General features: G+C 37.5%; 1 protein-coding gene across 5 annotated transcripts in view; it reads left to right on the top strand.

Moving 5' to 3' along the window:
- Positions 1-22908, top strand: part of WAPL (WAPL cohesin release factor) — a 58196-nt gene that overhangs the window by 28790 nt on the left and 6498 nt on the right. For 4 of the 5 annotated variants that reach the window (XM_042818705.1, XM_042818704.1, XM_042818703.1 and 1 more), the window contains exons 5-14: positions 2864-2959; positions 5623-5775; positions 6026-6162; positions 8034-8145; positions 13609-13836; positions 17995-18106; positions 18982-19079; positions 20564-20640; positions 22005-22180; positions 22458-22573. In XM_042818705.1, coding sequence (XP_042674639.1) covers positions 2864-2959; positions 5623-5775; positions 6026-6162; positions 8034-8145; positions 13609-13836; positions 17995-18106; positions 18982-19079; positions 20564-20640; positions 22005-22180; positions 22458-22573 — 1305 coding nt within the window. The remainder of the gene's footprint in view (positions 1-2863; positions 2960-5622; positions 5776-6025; positions 6163-8033; positions 8146-13608; positions 13837-17994; positions 18107-18981; positions 19080-20563; positions 20641-22004; positions 22181-22457; positions 22574-22908) is intronic. The other variant, XM_042818702.1, reaches the window with a different exon arrangement.

The following is a 22908-nucleotide window of genomic DNA, read 5'->3' as shown; positions in this document are numbered from 1 at the left end:
TTTGCACTGCAGTGTAGTTTCTATGAGTGTTATTGGAACTCCTGTCTGTTTAACAGAGTAAAACAATTGGATATAGCAATACTCGTGGCATCGGTGATTTGGGGTTATGTAAAAGAGCACTGTCTAGATGCTGAAGATGTTTTTACTGCCTGACTCAAAATAGTTCTTATATGAAGAAATGCAAAGATAAATGTCAGCTTTGAAAGAATGATTGAAAATGATGGGGTTCTGTCATGACACTGGATTTTACTAAGATGTGTCTACAGAGCTATTAAAAATAACTTTAATTTCCCATTCACATGGTGAAAACCAGCAGCTGTTCTATGCCTGCAAACAGAAGAGCATGCTTCCCTTCCTGGAAGGATGCAATAAAAGCTGAAGATCCAGATTCCAGACGCATAAGTATTTCTGTAGGTAGTGTTAAACCTAGTTTTGCTTGTTGCTTTGAGTGGTCTAGCAGCTCATGATGAAGTGTTCCAGCACCCAGAGGTGATCTGTTGGCACTCATCTGCTGCTGTGATTGGGGGGATGCATTTTGAACACTGAATAATACAACTTTGGTTCTGATATGCTTCTGATTTTTAACTGCTCTTTGAAACTTCTGTCCTATCAGAAGTTCAGAGAAACTTCTCTGTTTTATGATCCTGTGCTGAACTGATATCCCATCTTCTTGTTTCAAAGTGTAATCTCTATTTCTTTGCTCCAAACACGCGTTCATTGCTTTCCCTTACAGCAGAAACAGTCAGTTATGAATAGCTTTGTTGCATAATGTATTTGTTACATTTTTTTCCTTCTCAAAGACAGACAGAGAAGTGCTCTTAAAGATTATAAATCCTTAGTAAAAAATACTAAAATATTTCAATTTATTTTGAGGTTTTTAAAATTTATTTGTAGTTTTGACAGGTATCTGCTAGTCAGTCTTAATGAATACCCTTCAAATATAGATAATGCATTTTTCAGGATATCTATTAAAAATGTGGGTGTTTTTTTTGTTGTTGTTGTTGTTCTTTTTTATTCCCTTTGACTTCTACCTTGGAAAGTGTTCTGCCTGCAAATAGCTGCTGTCTGTCTTGTTTTGCTAGTATTTTCAGCATGACTCATGTTCCTGGCTCTTACTTTCTGCTATTCTTACATCTGTGAACGGCAGGCAGTGCTGCATCAGTACATATGGTGTGCCAGCTCTTGCTTTGAAGCTTGCAGAGAGGAGAGGTTAAAGCCTGACCTACGGTTTATGTTGTTGGAGATGGTTGTGTAGTGCTGCCACCCCTTGCACTCCTTCTGTACAAATAAATAGCAATATTAAAAGAAATCCCTAGTGTTAGGTGTGGTTCTGTGTTCCAGCTCACCCCTCAGTGACACGTGAGGTGTCCCACTATAGAATACTCTTTGCACCTTCACTGGGATATTTGCATTCTTTCAGATATCTGCTTCTGTGCAAATCACTTTAGGGCTCTACATGGGAGAGAAGGAAACTCTGTTCAACAGCAGAAGCACTTACAGCTGATTAATATTATGGAGCTTATTTGCCTTAAGAACACAATTCAAAGGAGCAGTGTAATTCCAGTCTCATCTCTTTTTAAGTTAGTCCTTAAGTTAGGAAATTGTGGGAAAACCTTCTGTTATTTCTATGTGTGCTCTTTGTGGCTGTGTGTGACTGCTGTAAGGCTTGTTTAGAAGAGCTGCTTCAGAAAAAGGGATTAAACCGTTGTAAACTTGCAGCAGTTTGATAGAGGAGCATGGCTTTAAAAAATTAAAAATAAATACAAATTCAACTAAGGTAAGTTTCTTACAACTTATCAAAGCACACTTTGCACTTCTTGTAAAGAACAGAAGGATGTAGTGCAACAGATTTTGTAACTCAGGAGTTTCTACGCTGCTGTCAAGTTTGCTTTCCAAAGCCTTACCGTATTTCATAGGATTGTGAAATCCATGCAGATGGTTCTGCTAGGTTTGCTGCACATAGTTTCTCTTTGGGCTATATTTGAGCAATCATTTATTTTAAATAGCTGATGCACTGTATTTTGGCAGAAAAGATTTTTTGATACCCACAGTTTTAAAATATTTTTCAACACTTCAAATGTATAGGTGCAGGGTGAGGTGTTAAGCTATTTAAGAACGTAAGCAATATATGGCATGTTGAGAAATAGTAAAAATTGAAATGACATATTAGTCTGAAATGTTTTCATGCAATTAGAATGGTAAACTCTTATGCTAGAGTACAGTTCTCTTAGCTTCCTTCAGAGAACTGGATTGTGTTTCCCTCCAGAATCAAGGAAATTATGTTCTGATTCAGCTTTGATTTGCCTTGGCACATCTCTGGGCAAGAAAAATAAGCTTAGTGTATTAATGTGGATTAAGGCATTTCATTGCAGTATTTTCTATTTCTCCAAGCATCAGAATCTGCATAAATTCATATTTTGATCCCAAATTGTTCATGTCTTCTGCTGTCGTGCTGTTGGCTAACAGTTTTTTGCCTGTAGCTGTTTTTGTCTATAGGAATGTTGCAGATCTTTTGTGTTTTAATAAATCTTAAAAGAATGGATTAAAAAAAAAAAGAAAAAGAAAAAGGAAGAATTCTTGATATACTTGGGTGTAGTGTCTTTTGCCATTTACGTGGATCTACATATCTTTAGACCTGTAAGATACTTCAAAGCCTTTGAGGTTTTCTGATATGTACAATATAGAGAATTTAAATGAAAACTTGTGCTGCCAGGAAGTCAGAAGGGAAAGAGTGAAGCTCATTTTACTTCCAGCTTTGTTGCCTCTTTTCTTGGTACAGCCGGTTTTGAAATATAAAATAACTATTGGTGAATTTGCATTTTAAAAAGAAACAAAAACCAACAACTTGATTTTTGTCTTGTAGTCTCCCACAAAAGCTGTATATAATGCTAGACACTGGAACCAGCCGGAATCAGAGGTCCTGCCAGCACCACCGGTTTTGAAAACTCCCAGTGTCCCAGTAAGTAGACTGCTATGAGTGTATCTTCTAAGTTTCAGTGCTATCTTTTGAAACCGACAGCAGGTACTGATGTTTGGTTATGTCACAGTCATTCAGAATGAAGTCTGCTTTGTGAGACGAGCCACCGATTTGGCAGGAAGGAGGTTGTCAGTGGAAATAATCTAGAATGAGATCTTCCATATCATTTCAGTTTGTGGATAGCTGTGTTCCCCGGTGTGCAGAAATTAAGCTTTCTAACAGTGGACTCAATTTTATCTTCTGTGAACCTTGAGAATTAAGCTGCTAATATCCATAAAAATCAGTAATTTGTCGGTCAAGAAGGAAAACCTCATAAAGATATTTCCATTACTACTTCTTTCTAAGAACAGGGTATTGTCAATTGGTGACATGAGTCCACAGGCAAGGTGAAACAAACAGTTTTCTTTATGTCTAGTAGGACTAATGTTATAGAAGGATGTATGCAATAAGTTAATAAGAGGTGAAAACAATTCTTAAAGATATTTGTTCAAAAGCTAGCATTTGATTAGAGCTTTAAGGTAATAGGTAAGGTCTAAATACGTTTTGGAATGTATTTAGACTGTGAGAATCCAGCATCTTGTGCTTGTATGTGTGTAAAAGGTGTTACGGATCATGCTGGATGGCATTGTACTTTGTCAATAAACTTTATTTCATTTGGTGTGAACTTATTTCATATCTGAGAACAGAAAATCGAAGTGAGGTTATTCTAGCACTGATATGTCTTCAGTTTTTGTGTTTTTTTTATTCCACCCTTGTTCGTGTCTTCTGTGCTGATGACAGCTCTTTGATTTACATTTCTCTTGTTTGTCCTCACCTTATTCAAAATGGCCTTCCTTTGCTGTTAACCATGCCGCCTGAAAAGCACAGATGACTGGATTGAAATAACTAATTGCACTAGAGGAGAGCAGATTTTTCACGCTGAGCTTTTCCTTTAAACAGATGATTAGAAGTTCTTAAACCCTTTTCTCGATTTCAAGTGTGTGGGTTTGAACTGAAGCTTTTATTGCTTGCTTAATCTTTCTATCCGTACTGTTTTGCATGAAAGACTCTGATAGCCAGCTGCAAGGCAGGTTTTCTCTGAGTCTTCTCAGGTAGTCTTGGAGCATAGCCTCTTCAGGTTAGGAGAATGTTGGCATCATCCATATTCAAACAGGCCATTTTGTCTTCTGTCAGGCTTCCACTTTGGAACCATCCGTGTATTAATTCAGTGGCATGGCAGAGGTCTGATTAAAGCAACTTGCTAGCAGAAGCTGTAGGTGCTTCTGATGTTATAAAGAGTATGTGAAATTACTTCAGTCATGTTTTTTAACCTTGATTTGTGTGTATGATCAAGGGGTAAGAGTAGTAAGAAATAAGCCTTATTCCAAATGTTCAGCAGTAATTGCTGAGCAGGTGATCCTGCAGATACAGACGAATTTGTTTTAAATTTACGAGAAGATAACATGCAAACTACTTATGTCAAGTATTCTTTCTTATGGCTTCTAAGCTCCCTTGGAATCCCTTTTGAAGGGGAGGTTGTTAACCAAGACTTGGATGAAACTGTTCTGCTTCAGCAGATCTCCTGTTCTCCAAAGCTGATTAAGATCACAGTCCATTAAATGCTTTCCAGGATGGCTTATTATCCTTTTGCCTTCAGAACCTAAGTGAGCGAACACTGAAGTGCTGCACACTGGCAGAGGCAGTGTGTAACAAACGGTGTGTTTCGTCTTGTGTTTTAATTTTGACTGTTGGTACACAAGAAGAAAGCTTTTCTTTCTAATATCCCCTGCAGCATGTAACAGCTAATGCATATTTTCTGTCTGCATCAAGTTCTTTACTACCTATTTGCTTATTCCAAATAGGTTTTGCTGTAGTTCTTGCTGTAGTATGTTGTTCCTGGAAAATATTAGTAACAGAAGTATGCACAGGGCCAGTGTGTGGAGAATACCTTATTGGAGCATACCCTGTCAGTTTTAGGCTTTTATGCTTCTTTAACAGTATGTTTTTATAGTACTACAAAAATCATACTGGTAGTCTCCTACCTGGAGACATTCTGCAGTGTGTTAGGTTGGTGAGGTACTCCCTGAGCACAGCAGTGCGGAGGCCTCCAGTAGATGGGAATGAAAGCAGTAGAGACAAAGTTTTTCAGCTCCAGCTGTGCTGAAGCAGTGATTACTCGGTGCTGTGACTGAATCCAGACCAGTGTTCTTACTGATGGTTCAGTATTTATACCAGCTGTACTGTCAGTCCTGGAAGCTCCAGTGAAAGGGGGGTAAAATACGTATAAGTATCAATAAATACTTGTTTTTAAACTCTTGATTGTTTTACTTACCCTAAAGCTTGAAGAACTTTGGTTGTAAGTTCTTTGGTTGGTAAGGGATTTTTTTTTTTCAGTTTCAGAATTCACTGGAGCGTTCCTGACTACTTAAAGATGTTTTTAATACTTAAAAATGCATGTAATTTCTGTTTTTATTGATTTTTTTTTTTTTTTTTAAGAGTAGGTACATTATCACACAGTTTAGGTACATCTTGGTAGCGTAAGGGAAGGACTAAATTGTCCCAAAATGTGAGTTTGACAATTGCACACCTGTACTGTTTCCTGATGTATGCAGTGTATGTTTACATGCTCAAAACATCTGCCCATTTTAGCACTTTCTTATTAATAGGTAAGGCTATCTTCAAAGGAGGCAATTCATAAAGATGATGGAGTTTTTAAGGCTCCTGCACCACCTCCCAAAGTGATTAAAACTGTGACAATACCTACTCAGCCCTATCAAGAGATAGTAACTGCATTGAAATGTAGGAAAGAAGACAAAGAAGTAAGTATTCTTGACACATTTTTAAAGTAAAGAATTATTGCTAATTCTGAGTACTGAAGGAACAGTATCAAAAAGAGATTTGGCTTTCCTCTTAAAGGTAATATTTTCTTATATGGTTGAATGGCCTTTGTTGACTACTTAATGTTTCCTTGCACTCAAAACTGAATAGATTTTAAACTGTACTTGCTAAGTTATAATGAATTCCAAGAGCTTAAGAACTTACCTAGGTCAAAATATTTGTCTCTTCCAGTTATACACTGTTGTTCAGCATGTAAAGCACTTCAATGATGTAGTGGAATTTGGTGAAAACCAAGAATTCACAGATGATATTGAGTACTTGCTAAGTGGATTGAAGAGCAATCAGCCCCTAAACACACGTTGCCTTAGGTAAGATACCTTAATGTCAAACATCAAGCTGGTATTTAAAAGAGCAGTTGAATTAAATAAATACCCTTTAGAGAAGTGGCCAAACTTTAAATTTTGTTTGGTAGTTACTCAGTGCTTCTTTTGTAAAGAATAACACTTGGAAATAGTCTTGAAGATAAGTTGTGAGTAATCAGCAGCAGTACAAAGGAAGAAGATGAAGAAAGAAATTGCAAAGTAAAGTCTTCAAAACTTGTTTGCCTTACTGTAAATTAAAGAAATCTTTCTTCACTGTGATTTTAAATGCGATGTCTATTGGGTTTCTCTTATTTTTTTTAAAGCAAAAGAAGTTAATTCTAAAATGAAATCCGTATGACAGTTATATTGTGGTGTCTAGAATAATTTGATAAGGTGATACTGCTAAATTTCCACTGGAAGTGTTGTGGCCACAGTGCTTATTGAGAACTTTCCTAAGCTGTTTTTGAGCCCTGATGCTGCTTTTAATGTTCAATTCACGTTTTATTGCTAAGTTAGTATCAAGGAAGTTGCAGTCATGCTTTGACAAAGTTTATTCACAACAATACTGGTTTCTATAGGCTGAACATAAAATTAATTGGAATGATGTTCTGTAGCCACATAATAGTTTATCTCATCTTCATATTTCTAAAATTTCCTGTTTACTACGACTGAAATGCTAGAGAAAGGAACAACGTGATTCCACAGACGCAAGTGATAAGGATGCTTGGAGACCTGTCTGCGATGAGAAAGATCTTTTACGCTTGCAGGAGAGCTATTACAGAAATAATTTATTCTTCTTGAGCCCTGAAAACAGTAGTGGATGTTGATTTAGCATAAGCTCAAGTAATCTGCTTTCCTGTTTCTATGTACATCATAGAGAAAATACATGAGTACCTCTGTGGTGGTTCAGGACTGTCTTTCACATCAAGTGCACCTGCTTGTGTTGCGAGCATCCTGAGGCTTTCAAATGACTTCTGACTTCCCACGTTTTTGTCAAGGAGTGCAACTTACATAAATACCATAAATGTTTTTCTTTCAGTTAATAAATTAGAAGGAAGTCATTTTTCCAAAGGAGAACTGTGTAGCTCTAATTGATGCCATTGTGATGGGAGAAAGGCTACTTTTTCTCAGAACACCATACTGTATGAATCTTACGGTGTTTCCTTACTAGTCATAGAAGAGTTGATGGCAGTATTGCTCCCACGTTACTCCACACTGAAAAGCAGTGTATTTTTAAATAGTCTCTACGTAGGGCTGTGCTGGGAATGACAAAGCAACTTTCTAACAAAAATATGAGAGAAACTTCCATCTTGTAGAACAGAACTGTTATGCTTTTTGATTAGACTAATATATTAGCACTGTAGTGTTTCCATCATCTCTGAATGTAGCAATAAATATGGAATAATTGTGTTTGGTTGGTTGGTTTTTAGCTTTTGTAGAAGAAGCATTGGACATGGGCAGTTCTAATCAGTCAGTTAAACAGATAGCTATTAGATAGTGTGGAAACTCATGTTTATAACTCTGATTATTCCTTGATCCACAGTGAGTTCTCCTGTACCTCTAACTCAGTTTTATGCTTAGTCTATGAACACTTTTATTTTCAATTTAATTATTTCAAATTTTGTTTGAAAGAAGCAAGTTCAGGCTGCACTTTCAAATTGGTTTCTAGCTGACCTTAAAATAAGTAAACAGATACAGTATGGTGCTGGTAAACAACTGTTGAATAGATGTTGCTCTGCTCTCCAGTGCCAAAGTTGGCTTAAACAAGTTCTAGAATTTAGACCACAGCTTCTTAAGCTGTGTTTCTTAGACTTGTTTCACTACAGTTCTTGTAAATGTGGAGATTTTAGCTCTAATCCAGAATTAATTTTCTCTAGTGTAATCAGCTTGGCGACCAAGTGCGCCATGCCCAGCTTCCGGATGCATCTGAGAGCACATGGGATGGTAGCCATGGTTTTCAAAACACTGGATGATTCCCAGCACCATCAGGTATGTATCCATTGTGCGTTTTTATTACAGTTTGGCCATAGCTGTGTATTTCTTATAAATTTTGTGTACACCTTATTTGCAGTCAAGCATCATGTATAGATGTATCCCAAAACAAAAGAACACCACCTTTTAAAAACTTATTTTATCATATTTTTTTTTTTTAATTGAGAAAAAGATCTGAGGGAGAACTATGTATTTCATTCAAATGAAAGACTTAACATTTTTAAATAATCCTTTGTTTTTGTTTAAAGATGTCTTCAGTGCTACACCTGTAGCTAATATGAATTGCTTCCCTTGCTGTGGCTGTGGTGGGAAATTTGGCACATCTGGTGCTTGTCTTCTGGAGCAGTGCTATAGTTGCATTCATGAGATGTCTTGAGTATGTGCAGCGTTCTGTGATAAAACAGGAAAAGTGACCTGAGGGTTGAAAACTGAAGCAGTTTGGCTTTTCCTTACCAGTTTCATAAGCTCAATTCAGCTTGTAACTTGTGGGTAGCAGTACTTTTTTGCCAGTGATCGACAACTGTGGAGTTTCCCACCAAGTATTGCTATGAAAATGTAATGTGGGTGAAGTTACTAGAAGCAGATAGTAGATATATGTATACCCAGTCTGCTTTATTGGTTTTCTAATCTAAGCTATCACAGAGTGACAGGTGTTGCAGTAGAAAACTTTGTAGGAATAAACGTTTAAGAGCTTGTACTTGTTATTTTACAGTGAGGTGAGGGGAGGGTAGAAAAAGGGAGTGTGAGGTGAAGAGAGGAGCTGTGGAGCTCTAGGTAGCTTATTTTAGAATAATAATTTATTTTCCCTCTTCCTGGCAAATTAGTAATGGCTAACTGTAAGACACACGAACCAGATTCAACGTGTTCAGTGTTCTGTCAGTTGTTGAAATAGTGCTGAGTGATACTAGCAATAAATATAGTCACACTACTTAAGATGGGTACCACCACTGAGTTGCAGGAGATCTGCAGAGGGCAGCTACAGTTACTTGGAAAATGTACAGGCTCGCTCAGTGTATTTTAGGCTGTCACTTAACAGTTCCCATTATTCCTTCATTTTCAAAAGAACTAGCACATGCAGTTCAAAAGGAAATTGCCTGCTATTATTAGGCTGCAGTAGCAAAAAGCATTGATTCTATTCACTCTTTTCAGCTTATCTTCTGATGCTCTCTTCTGTCTGGGGAAAAAAATGGAAGTCAACGTAATAACGTACTTAGCTTTTTAACGTGTGTTTCTTGGTATATGTTATACGCCAGTACAGAATCACTAATTTATCAAACTGATAATAAATTCTAAAAATATATGCTCTAAATGCTGTCAGTGTATGTTTCAGCAATGGCTTTTTTTGTATAACCTTGCTGTCTTTTTAAACTACCCATTCATTCACTCATTGTTTCACTACAATTGTAACTTCTGTAAAATCCAAAGAAATTTCTCCACTGAATCGTAGTGCAAGTAAACTCAATAACAAATTGTGTTACACTGAACTTAGGTGGCTGATGTTTTAACATGAATAGGGACCTCAGGGGAAAAGAGCACAATTAATTTGTTGATATCTTTGGCATATAGTATTTTGGATGTGAGAGAGTACTGTCATGATGATACAGTTTGGGTGTATCCTGCATTCACTTGTACTGTACAGTGGAAAAGACTGATAAAGCAGATGACTTGCCCTAAGAATATAAAATAGTAGATGCAGAGCAATTTTTCAGTAAAGAAAGCAACATAGCTTGTTATCTTCTTGAGCTGTGCCCCCAGAATATTTGTATGATGAGGACTTGTTGGATGTAGTTTGCTTATACATTTCATTTCTCTTCTAAGCTGCAATTTGATTTTTTTTTTTTTTTTTTTTTTTTTTTTTTTAGGTTGACTTTTCTCTTTGGCTGTGTTTTAAAGACTATGCAGTATTGTTCATTTTTCAAGTAAAATCTGTATTTTCATTACAGTTGTCAGTAGTTAAGCACAGAAATGTGATTTTGTAATGTCTTGAGCATGTGAATAAAAATAAAATTTTAAAAAGGGTGCATTGAATGAAGCACTGAACCCCAGAAAATAACTATCTGTTCCTGTAAGTTGGGATATAAATAGAATGAGCAAGGGAAGACAAGGATGAGAGTGGGTGTAGTTGGCCTGCAGTTTCTGGAGTAAATGTTCAACTGGGTTGTTTTCCTGAATACTGTAGAAGAATGGATAGCAATAATAATCTGCCTTAAATTCAGTGTAGAACAAATGCTTTACTCTTTTCTTCCCTCCACAACCTTCATTTGGAAGCAGGATGTGTTATAAGTGTTGTCAGGAATAAAACAGGAAAAAAACAAAATCGAACAAAACAGGGCACAGGCTTACTGTTGCAATACATAAGAAGGTTGGTTTTGTTTTGTTGTTGTTTTTTTTAGTGCTTTTGATTATGTATTTTAGGATCAAAAATGTCTTGTACAGATGTTTTTCCTCCCCCATTCTCAAGTTAGAATTCTCTGTATGGTAGTGCATGAGGTTGTCTGAAACCTATGTAAATAACTGTCTTGGACACTTACTAATTAGAGCAAAATTGTTTGAATTCAAAAGTCACTGTTATTTAAGGTTAAACCAACCTGTCTGTAAGAAATCTGACTTTCAGTAAACTGTATCAGTAACACAACACACAGCTGAAGCAGATCTGTTCTGCAGTAAAGCACCATGACTATCTGAAGTCCTTATTTTGCAACTTGATCATTTTCCTCTTGCAGTTGAGCGTTTGGGAGTTTGTTGGCCCGGTTGTCTTTAGGTTTTCCTTGTTGCAGGAGTCTAGTTCTTGTTACACATACCTACTCTGCTTCTTTTTGCAATCTGGCAGTCCTCCTGTGGCCTGAAACCTTCCATATAATATCCTAACCCCCACCTTGATTCCTTTTTAATCTGAGCATGTTAAAACCTGGGTTGGAAAGTCTGAAGGGAAGTGATGCCAGGTGCTTGCATGGAGGAAAAGCCATTACTTGCTGTGTAATAGAAAGTCAGCTGGATTGCAAAGAAGGAAGCCTGAGAGAAATGAGAGTTTGGTGCAGTCTTACAGAATTAGTCTGATTGCCCTGATCAGGCTTGTAAGTATCTGTAAAGCAGAGCATTCTAAGTAGTGGTCCAGAAGCAGTCTCTGGCTTTTTGAAACGCCCAAGCGTTTGTAGTCCATACCATAAATTCTGCAGTTTTTCTCAACTACTACATAAATTTCGCTTGTCAGAAACTAAATGTCCTCTGGGGGGTTTGAGCAGCTGAGTAATGCTGTTCACTGGAAGCTGGTTCTGTCTGTTCTGAGAACTACCATTCTGAAGGAACAAAAAGTGCAGTCATCTTCCAGTAACCTGAAATTTCTTATAGTTTAAAACCAAATAGAATTTCTGTAATTTAAATGATAAAATTGCAAGCTTATTGGAGAAAATAAATAGAAATTAAGGTAATATCTATCTAGGCAAGCTGTGTGTGCTGCTTCCTGCCTTACGTGGTCCAGCTGACAAAGCTGGAATAGAAATATTGAAAGCTAAGCTTCATTTCTTAAAAACAATCCTGTGCCTTGAGGTTGTACTGTGAAAGAAGATGTAGATTTAAGAACTCGTGCTCCCTTCAGTATTCCAGATGCATTTTATTCCCCTCTGCCCTCAAGGGTTTCCCTGTCACAGCCAACAAGGCACTTTACCATACTTTTTGATAGACTGTCAGCTGCCTAATCCTGCTTTGGAGGTGCTGGTACTGCCTGGTATGACCAGGTATGATTATTGCTTGCTTCTAAACTAGAGGCAGCTAATGATTGCTTTGATGGTTGGCTGAACTGTTAACAAAATGTTAATCTGTTATGATCCAGAAATTCAGCTCTTTCCTGTTGAGCCTTACAACATGTACTTCCCAGAGTTTAGTTTTGTGATGTGAATTTAACTTTTCTGCGTTTAAAATTTACTATTCGTGGAAAAAAAAAAAAAGTCAAAAAAATTGTTAAAAACAATCCATGCAGCATACTGACTCTTCTTTCCCACTTGAATTCAATCAGTTACTCCAAAGAAAACAGACCCCCCCCACCCCCCCCTCAGATGTCTAAAAAGGTTTAAGGAAGTACCGTGCCCAGCACAGCTCGATTCTCCATGTACGTTTTTACTCTTTCTTGCTGCTTGGAGCTCATCTGGATAGATGGCTCTCTTGGCACCAGTACTGTACTTGCCAGCCCTAGCGACAGATAGCTTTGGTCTGATCTCTTTGCTCTTACTGTCATTCGTCTTTTCCTGACAGCCCCCTTCTGCCTTTGCTTTTCTGGATCTTTGTGAGGATGAGTTACAACTCCTTGAAGAAGGTTTAGGTATTCTTTAGCCAATAAGAGGTCCCTATAGGCCGTTTCTGTTAATTCTTTGTAAGATAGGGATGGCGGAGCTAATAGCATTTTCTAGTTGAAAAACTGATGTGGGAGGAAGGACTCATTTGGTTTCTACTCCCTCTGCTTCTAAAAAGCAGAATTCCCACGGAAAGTGTGCAGGAAAGGTTTGGATGAACTGTTGACTGATAGACCTGCTTGGCAGAAATGAAGTGTATGTCACCAGGTGCTTTTTTGTCTTCCTTTCCCCTACTTATGATCTTTCTCATGCTTTCTGTCACTAGCTGAATTTACCTAACTTGAATTTGCACCAACGTTGGCACATACCATGGTCTTTTTACTTTGTTCCTCTGCCATCTGTCTCTTCCATAATTCTCTGTTACCGGAGTTACCATTATTCATTTGCAGCATGGAATCTCTCAAAAGCAGAAGAACCTGCTTCTCAACCTGAGCTTTATGAATATGTTGAATTATTTGTCTCTTTCCTGTGAGTTAGAAAAACTAACTGCAGTGAATCAATTTATGTAACAGAACAAATACTCATGCAAGTGCTAGTGGAGATGGGGACATGTCGGGTGTTTTCTGTTGTGTAGATAGGTGAATGGTGATGGCATGGCAGCAGAGGTGGAACCATTCCACTAATGTTCTGCTACACGTTGTTGCTGTGTGACAGATGGCTGCAGAGGGGCAGTCTGATGGAATGGTGTCTGATGGGGAAGTGTGCATGATGCAAAGGTTTGTCACTGAATTCCTCCAAATGGAAAAAAAATGGCATCCATTGACATTCATCAGCACTTCCTGAATGTTTATGGAAACCAATAAGTCTCTGCAAGTGAGGCAGTGGGTGCTTATTTTAGCAGTAGCAGCAGTGGCTCACCTCCACTGGAACAGATTTTTACAAGCACAGCATGCAGCTCTTGTTCAGTGCTGGCAAGAATTCATAACTGGTGGTGGCTGTGTTGACCTCAGTGTAAGTAGTGTTGGTGTGCTCTTTGTATCTGTTGTAGTCTCTATGGAAATAAATAGGTCAGGGTGACCTATGTACGTTTTCGTCTCGTTGAAGATCGTATAATTTGTTTAATGTGCTTATTAAAAAACTATTTTCTTCTTTTTCTTTCCTTTCCCAACCCAAGAATTTGTCCCTTTGTACAGCAGCTCTAATGTACATCTTGAGTAGGGACCGTTTGAACATGGATCTAGACAGAGCTAGTTTAGATCTGATGATACGGCTGTTGGAATTGGAACAAGATGCTTCTTCTGCCAAGCTGCTGAATGAGAAAGACATGAATAAAATTAAGGAAAAGATTCGGAGACTGTGTGAAACTGTGCACAATAAACATCTTGATCTCGAAAACATCACGGTGGGTATCACGCTTCTGTTTGGAAACCTTGACAATAACGTAATGCTTAATAAAATGGAATTGATAAGCACCAACCTTCATTTCCTATCTCATAACTCACAAGTCGTGACGCTATCGAATTTCTCTGTACATGTGATTGCACTGCAAGTATCTTCTGAGCTTAAAATTTCCTTTACGGAAGATTTTTAGAAGGATAACGTTGTGTTCTTCAGCTGTGTGATTCACCATTGGCTATTGGTAGGAGTGTAGTTCGTTACAGGTAGCTATTAAAAACCAATAAGATTTGAAATAATTATGTTTCAGGATTACATTTAGTTTATTTGACTTTCTTTGCTTAAATGTTCGTTTGTGTACTTCTACAAACAGTAGGGTTGTAATGTGAGAGTAAGAGTGTTGTGTGCTAAACTGAAAGTGTGGTGCAAGTACCTGCATTTAAAAATAAATAAACAAAGCTGTCTTTCAGAAACCAGTTTCTGTCTGCTGGAAGTGCAGTGGCAGATGTATCGATAATCTTAAGTTTAGATGAGGGCTGTTTGTTTTATGCTTCCTTTCTCAAGCCTACTAGTGCTTTATGTATCTTTAGCTTCTACAGAGCGAGCACATTTTTGTCTAAAAATAAATTTGACCATGATTTGATGCTAGTGTCAAGCCAGTCTGAAAAATAGAACGTAAGCTGCAAGTCTTTTTGAAAGAGCATCTTTAAAGAATGGGTAACAAATTGACTAGATGTGTGGTCAAAGAGGCACAGATTACTGGTGTTTTCTTGTTTTCACCTTGTTTCAGTATAACAGATGTTAGTATGATCTTAATACCTTCTTATAAGTTCTTTAATGTTTCAGAAGTTCTTACTGGGTTTTTGTTACTTTTAATGAAGCACCTACATTGATGAGAACTTTCTAATCTATTGATTATGAAGTGAACTTTCCAGAGCTTCATCTCCCTAACAAACATTTCAACTCTTGTTGGTAACCTTAAGATTGTTTTCTATTTTATGGTAGTTCGAGAAATACTCTGCATTGGTGAACTGGCATTTTGTTTTGTAGTTGTAGTGACCTACTTTCGTCCTTTAAGTTCTAGGAATTTCTTTGTCCTTTTAGCACCCCATCACCCACTCCAAATTCTAGCTGTGGAACAAATAGCTGAATTGATATCAAAAGTCAGTATTATGTAGTGTTAGGAGGAGTGGAGATTTAAGGGAGGAAGGATAATCTTGTTATAATTCTTAACCTTGGTAAGTTATTTGTGTTGACAAATGATAATTGTTCGAGTATTTGATTTTTAGCCTTATTTCCTACAAACTCACAAAATATGTAGTCAAGGAACTCAGTGATTTTTTTGCCTTCAGAATTGGCAAAGGCAGAATGAGATTTGAGTTGATTTTCTCTGCTTTCAGCTTGCTCTGGTAATTCAGATGATACAATCTTAAGATACCAAGGCAGAACAAACTGTGCTTTCAAGGTGATGATTAGCAAGGAATTGTTATAAACAGTGTCTTACCCTGGAGAAGACTCACATAGTGCACGATCTGCTAGATCTTCTGCATTATGAAATGTAATACAGCTCCATTTATCAATCATGGAACAGCTGCTTACAGGTTTGTGATTGCTAAAGCATGTAGAAGCACAGGCCACTGTCTTCTATTAAACTTTTCTCATATTCATAATCTGAGCTGGCCTGAGTTTTAAAAGGGAGAGGATATGTTAAGAGGAGCTCTGTCCTGCGAGAAAATTGCCCATGAATAAAGAAAAATATTTAAAAATTCAAGTTTTTTTTTGTTCCTGAGACATCTTTATTTTTTAAAATCATATTGAGCTGTTGCTGTAAATGTGTTGAATACTGTAGTACCTCACAGATGGAAACTGGTTTCCGCCCTGCTGCAGCATCTAGAAGTAGACTGTACAGTGTTTAGAGAATATTTGCAAGCCAAATGATGTGAATAGGTTCTTTGCCAATTTGTGATGGTAGCAGTGGTAAGTTGAGACAATAATGAATTTCATGTGTAGAAGATAAATTATTTTCAAATGAATCTCTGTCATGAGATGTTATAAGTAATCTCCATTTCGTACCAGATGACAGGCAGAAAATGCTAACAAAAAATGCAGATCTTCTTGAGTTACAGAAAAGATCTTTTTCTAACTTGGACATAACCACTGAAAAACAGAAGGATTGCAACAGATGTTTTGATAGCTCCAGTTTGTGCTTTACCAACTGTAATTAGATTGTTGCATCTCATTTGACCAGTACAGCCCCACCCGTATCTTTATGCAGAAATTTTGTGTGACTGCAACTGGAAATGAGGGTGGGTTAATTTTTGAGTACTCATAAATGTATGCAGAGATCTCAGTTTTCCGGGCCACTCTCAACATTGAAAAATGGAAAGCCAGAAACTGAAAAGGAATTCTCTGTGAATTGAATTTATTCTGGTGGGTTTTTTTTTTTTGTTTTTTTGTTTTTTTTTCTCTGGTGTAGCAGGAGATCAAACCTAAAGAACTTAAGCCTTCCTGTTAGAGAAGGGCAGTTTGCTTTTAGTCAGTGTAGCCCAGTGTCTCTGATGCTTGCAGGTAGATCTTATCTGTAATTAAATCATCCGTAGTGAGTTCTCTTTTCAGCTAGTGACATGTTACTGTGAGGGAACATACATAAAACTGAACGGGATAAATGACTGCTCAAAAGCAAGAGTTAAGATTTGAATCATTAAAACACACATGAAAATCATCTTTGTCCTTATGGCTGTTGGCAGTTAAAGGCAGTTAGCTGTTACCTGAGTGATGAAACAGCAGCAGGAGTAATGGCCACTGGTGGTTGTTGTTTTCTCTGTGATGGAGAATTAAGAAGCTGCTGACTCAGTGAGAAATGACCTGTAGTAGCTCTGCTGCTGCCTGTGATCTCCCCTCTCAACACCTTCATGGCCCAAGGATGCTTCCATTTGTATTGCTGCAATGCACTCAGTAACTGAGAATAACAGTTCTGAGTTCTGTTGCACTCAGAACTGCAATCGGTGACCATGTGCTGCAGAGGTTTCTTCTAAAAAAAAAAATAAATGAAATAGCTGAGAACTTGAGTGGGGAGCTCTTCTTTAACAGTGTAGATCTTCAGCTTCCCCCTGGAAATCACTACTCTGAAAGCAAGGAAAGCAGCTGAAGCTATCAGGTTTGGTGAGGAGAATCATGCAAATAATAACTTGGCTTTCAAAGATAGCAAGGTTTATTCAAGCCCAGTGAGTCCTGTTATTCCTAGGAAGTGTGAGGCCTGCACTGGTGTCCTGGAGCATGCTGCACAGCTTGGAGTGGGCACAGCCCTCCTCAGAAGCATTACAAATCAGACATGTCAGGGAAGGAAGATAATTTGAAAGTAGTTAAATTCAGTTCACTTTAAGGATGCCTTACAGTTTTTTCTCTAGGTGTTCATGGTTGAATTGTGGCACATGAAACGATTAGGTGTATAGTAGCCCAGATTTACCTGTGTGGGGTTTTTTTTTTTTGAGATTACAGAAGTTGATATAGTTCTTTGTAGGTATAAATCTTACACATACAGATGTGCATGCCTAATATGTGTATAAAATCTTTTATTATTATCATTTGCCTTTATAGAAACCTTTAGAAAGTCAACCTAAATAGTAATGTCATAAACTGGGGGGGAGGTTGGTTAAAAACCTTGCAGAGGATTAACTAAGGTGACAACCTTAATCTGTTCAACTGCAGTCCACAGGATACAGTTATCTTCAGTGTTGTTGAATTTAGATCTGTGTTCTTCTTAGAGAAAAGAATTCACTAAATGAGATACTTTTATTGGCATTTTAGTTTAATTGTTGTCATCAGTACATTTAAAATGAAGTCACACACAAAAAAAGCCTCCATTAGAAACAGATGAATTCTCCAAGCAGCAAAGGCATTGTGTCTGGGAATAACAGAAGTAATAAGCAGGGTTTTTTGCTGTCTGGCTAGAAATGCAAAGACATCTTTTTTCATCAGTAGCAAGTCCTTTTAAAAAAAATGGAGAGAGAATGAATGTCTGTCCTTACTCCCTCTGGTGGTTTTTCTGCTCAGAACCTCTAGCTTTGCTTAGATGGCTTTTCTATGAAGTGTATTTATGTGATCTGCTATACTGGCTACAGCTGCATGTGATGATTTCATTAATTCTGGGATGTGACTCTTTCAGACCGGGCACCTGGCGATGGAGACGTTGCTGTCTCTCACCTCAAAGCGAGCTGGGGACTGGTTTAAAGAAGAACTGCGACTCCTAGGTGGTCTTGATCATATTGTAGATAAAGGTACCAGTGGTTCTGCTTTGATGGGGTGGGAAAATGGGTAAAAGATGTTTGCTTTTCTTAATATCCATTTGCTGTTGCTAAGAATTTGAAAAAGTCAGTTCTAAAAAATACCCAATTCTGTGTCATGTTGTTGGAAAGCATTAATGGCTTTAATCTCTTCTTTGCGGATTGAAAGTAGCTTTAAGGTTAAACAGAATGTGGATAATGTTGTCTGCAGTGTAAGACTAAAAATGGATTAAGTTTAGAGTGCAGATAATTGTTACGTGCAGTCTGTGTGCAACATACTTACTGCAGTGTAAGTGTTGTCAAATCTGTCTTACAGTTCTATAGCATTGTTTTCAGGCCTGGTAATGTGTGGTTTCCTGTTATGGTTTGGTTTTGAGTTTTGGTTGCTCTTACTGAAGGACAGGAAAGTGGACTTCTGAAAAATGAATTCCTAAGCATTTAGGTTTTAAGTAAGCAGAGGGGTGGGCAAAGGAAGGATTGAAGAGATGAGCACTCAGCTTGCACGTGGCTTCACCCTTGTGAAGTGTAAGGAGAACATTTGTGTTGTATTTTTTTTCTTCCCCTCAGTGACAGTGCATTTTTAAGAGGTGCAGGCGTTTTTATGGTTAAGAAACATAATTCTGTGCTGTATTACATCATCTTTGTCATTAGAAAATAAAATATACCTGGAAATAGGAGATTTTGAAATGCTGATGACATCTTCAGGGTTGTTTCTTAGTATTACAGTTTTGTAAAGCATAACACAAGGTTGATGACAACTCCCCGAATAGTTGATAAACCCTTAAAATTAATAATATTTGGGTAATTTTTATGCATAGCTTTTGAAGACTTCATCTCAATAGTGGCAAATCTTATTTCTTCTCCTTTAGTTAAAGAATGTGTGGATCACCTTAGCAGTGATGAAAATGAAGAGAAATTAGTTGCTTCCTTATGGGGTGCAGAAAGATGCTTACGGGTCTTAGAAAGTGTAAGTATGAGTAAATGCACTGCATTCCTGACCAACACTTCTTCCATCAGGCCTTTTCAGCACGGTGTTCCTTGGATATATAGCTACATGAGTAACAGTATGCTTTTCTGTTTGCTTGGGGTTTTTGTTGTTGCTTTAATGAAAGAAGACTGCTAACAGAAACGTTGGAATGTGTATCAGTGTTCCTGGATTGCTTGTTGAAAATTTTATCATTCTTTATAAAGGATACAATATTGGGTATTGCAAATGTACTGTTGTTAAGAATAGCTGAATGTAATTGGATGCTTTTTCTGAAGTTCCTTAAGAAATTAAAATTTGCTGTTCATGGTTATTGTTTTCTTGGCATGAGTTTGCATTTATAGGGTGTCTAGTAATACCACATTGTAATTGTGTTTTCTTAAGAGTAACAAATTGATGCATATTACAAGGATTACTGCATTCAAACATGAGCTAACTGCCTAGAAGATAACTAGTCATGTAGTGAGTTGATCATGGATACTGAGATAATAAATGTTTTCCAATGAAAGCTTTGAACAGAATAAAAATAATTCTGTAGAGCTTAATTGACAAGAACTGTCAATTGTGATACAGTGGGCAAACAGAAGAAGTGTTGTGCTGTCTTAGAATTACTCCTTTGTGCATCAGAAAATGACATGCAGGTTCAAAGTACAGGTCAGCAACCTTAAACCTGAGGGCAAATAGCTACTGTGGCTTTTTCCATGCTAAAATAGCAACGTAAACATAAAGGTACTGTAACAGTAAGCTAAAAACTGAGAGACATGAACAGATATAAGGGTTACTACTTAAAAGTTATGGCACTTATCTTTTTACTTGAATCTTGAGAAATTTTCAGATCCAGTCTCTGGTTTTATATTCAATGGATGGAATTGCCAAGCACAGTAGAGAGGCTTGCTTAGTAGCAGAAAATTCATATACGAATTTGAGGATGGCTTTTGTATGATAAGATCTCTATGAATTTGGGAAGGAAGACAAAAATCAGCATACCAGACAATGCAAATGAAGTAGTAGAACATCTACTGTTTCTGTAAATTGATTCTGTGTGCCAGTCAGGAGAGTCAGGAGAAAACTCACAGATGCATAATAAGCTCTCAGAAGTGGAGCTGACACCCAGTTTTAAATAACAAAATATTTGCATGTGTGCATGCCCATGTGCACGCACTGGGACTGCAGAATCCCAGGATATGGAATCAGGGTTCTGCTATGGCAGAGCATCTTGTCACAGTGTTTCTGTCTGCCACGTATCTGAGAACGTAGTCAGTGTAATGATCTTGTGGTATTAATTATTAGCTGGGAACTCCAAGAGAATACTGGTACAATATACCAATATGTTGGTAAGTGGAAGTGTATGCTGGATAATGACCAAGGAACATGGAACTAAAGAAACTGGGGTGGTGGTGGAAGGGGATATTACTTTCAAGGAAAAGAAGAATGCCATTTTTAATATTGCTTTATCCTATTTTCAGGTAACTGTGCATAATCCAGAAAATCAGAGCTACCTGATAGCATACAAAGACTCACAACTCATAGTCTCCTCAGCTAAGTAAGTTGTAAAAAAAAAAAAAAAAAAAAAATTATCACAGCTCTGAACATGATATGAATTACAGAAAAATTATGGGGGGAAATATTTAATTCATTATTTTCATTAAGTAATGTTAAAATAAGTGGTGTTAAAATTATCTTAGATGAGGGTATCACTAACTCCTTGAGTACTAACAGCAGGTAGTGCTGTTATTGTTGATTCTATTAAAGTTGCAAACTGGATTAAGCTCTTTCAGTGCCAAGATGAATGCAGAAGAGGGCAATTGGAAAGCTACATTTATTTATAGTATTTTATTATGCTTAAGTATTTACTGAAGCAAAGCAGAATAGGCAGTTGACAGAGTAACTAAGTACAGAGGAATTCTGTGCTGAACTGTTCTCCCTAGGCCACTTGTCAGTTGGGATGAAGTCTTTGTTGACTGGCAGAGGTTGCATCCCTCTTGCACTGCCTCGGTGGCTCACAAGAATGCAAGTTGAGCTGAAAACTCTGCAGGCTTCACTGGAAAAAGAATGGCATAATTGCAGGCTGGATGTTTTGACCAATGGATGTTTTTGACACCTTAGTTTTGTTTGTAATTGATATCGGTGTTGTCACTTCAGTGCCAAATGAATGTAATGCAGTAGACTCATAGAATCATTAAGATTGGAAATTACCTTTAAGATCATCTAGTCCAACTGTCAACCCATTGCCACCACACCTACTAAGCCACGTCCCTCACAGAACAAGCTTTAAAACCCAAGAAGTTTGAGCCTCAGACAGCTAAAAATATTCACAGACTTATAAACATTTGTCTGTAGAAGTGACTGCACCATAACTGTAAAAACCCGTATCTTCCTGGATTGAAAAACTGCTGGTTAGTTTTGCTTTTTTAAAAATCAACTGTTTTAGCTTGTGACTGGTCCAGTGTTGTTATGAGATGAATGTTTCTCCTACTCAAAAATAACGTAATTTGTTTGTTTGTTCATTAATTTATTTATTACAGAACAGGGATAGCTCTCTGTGAGGACAGGACAAGAGCAGTTAGGTAACTGTCAAAATGGTCGGAGGATGTGAGAGGCTCTGTTTACGGGGAGAAAAGATGCCTCCTTTAAGACCATGTGATGAAGCTGGAAAGAAAAATGTACTTCTCTTGAAATCTCAAGCTGATGAAGCTTTAAGCAACAAAGCTTTCAAGTTTTTTATTTTCACAATTTCACTTAAGCTTATAAAAGATCTTATAGGTGTGCAGTCAATCATTTCTCCCTGCACACTTGAATAAAAAAAAAAATCTGCATAAGTTCTGTGTTTGTAGTTTTCCTAATGAGATAAGATGAAATATTCTGTATGTTGTTCAGGTAATTTAATTCTGTATCTTCTCTTTGCAGAGCATTGCAGCATTGTGAGGAATTAATCCAGAGATATAATCGTGCTGAAGACAGTATCTGTTTGCCAGACAATAAGCCTCTGCCTCACCAGAATGTAACTAACCATGTGGGTAAAGCAGTGGAAGACTGCATGAGGGCCATCATTGGTGTCTTGCTCAACCTAACAAATGACAATGGTAAAGCAAATAAATTCAGATTCTGTTACAGCATCAGGCAATATATTAATGTAAACCCTTTTCTTATGTACGCATGGTAGGTGCTTGCTTTACAGTAGTAAGTTACTTATCTTTGAGAAGGGGATGAGTAATTGCAAGAATTAAGTGTTAGCAAGATCTTGGCTTTGGCCAAAAGGGTGCAACTCATGTAGAGGGCCAAAAGGTTGTATCCATCTGCTTACAGTAATGGAAAATCAGTATTTTCAAAATTGAGCCTTGAAACTCTTTCTGTTCACAGAATGGGGTAGTACAAAAACGGGTGAACAAGATGGTCTGATAGGCACGGCTATGAATTGTGTGCTTCACGTTCCGAAGTTCCTACCTCAAGAACAGAGATTTGATATTCGGGTGCTGGTAAGCTCTTGTACTTGTTACATTAATGTAAGATGCTTTGCTGTGTGCCTTTAACTGCTCCAGTTCCAAATTAAGGAGCTGGCTGTGCAGTCTCCATTGATTGTGTACTTAGAGAGGTTCTAACAGAAGGTTTCTGTAAAGTCCAGGGAAAAGCTGCTGAAGGATTTGATGATTGAGCTGTAACCATTTTCTGTGTGTTTTATAGGAAAAGTAGATGAGTTGGGAGATCTAGGTTAATGAGTTTGTGTATTATCTCATTTTCAAATGTCTTTTCAATTCTCTAAACACTATGCTTGTTATTTTTATGGATACAGATTTGTCTGATTTACCTCAGT

This window comes from Centrocercus urophasianus, unplaced genomic scaffold, assembly GCF_019232065.1.
Source record: "Centrocercus urophasianus isolate 14NV4802_14NV808 unplaced genomic scaffold, USGS_Curo_1.0 seq_17, whole genome shotgun sequence".
NCBI classification, from domain to species: domain Eukaryota; kingdom Metazoa; phylum Chordata; class Aves; order Galliformes; family Phasianidae; genus Centrocercus; species Centrocercus urophasianus.
Note: the sequence above shows the minus strand (reverse complement) of the source record. Positions and strands in the feature narration are given on the sequence as shown.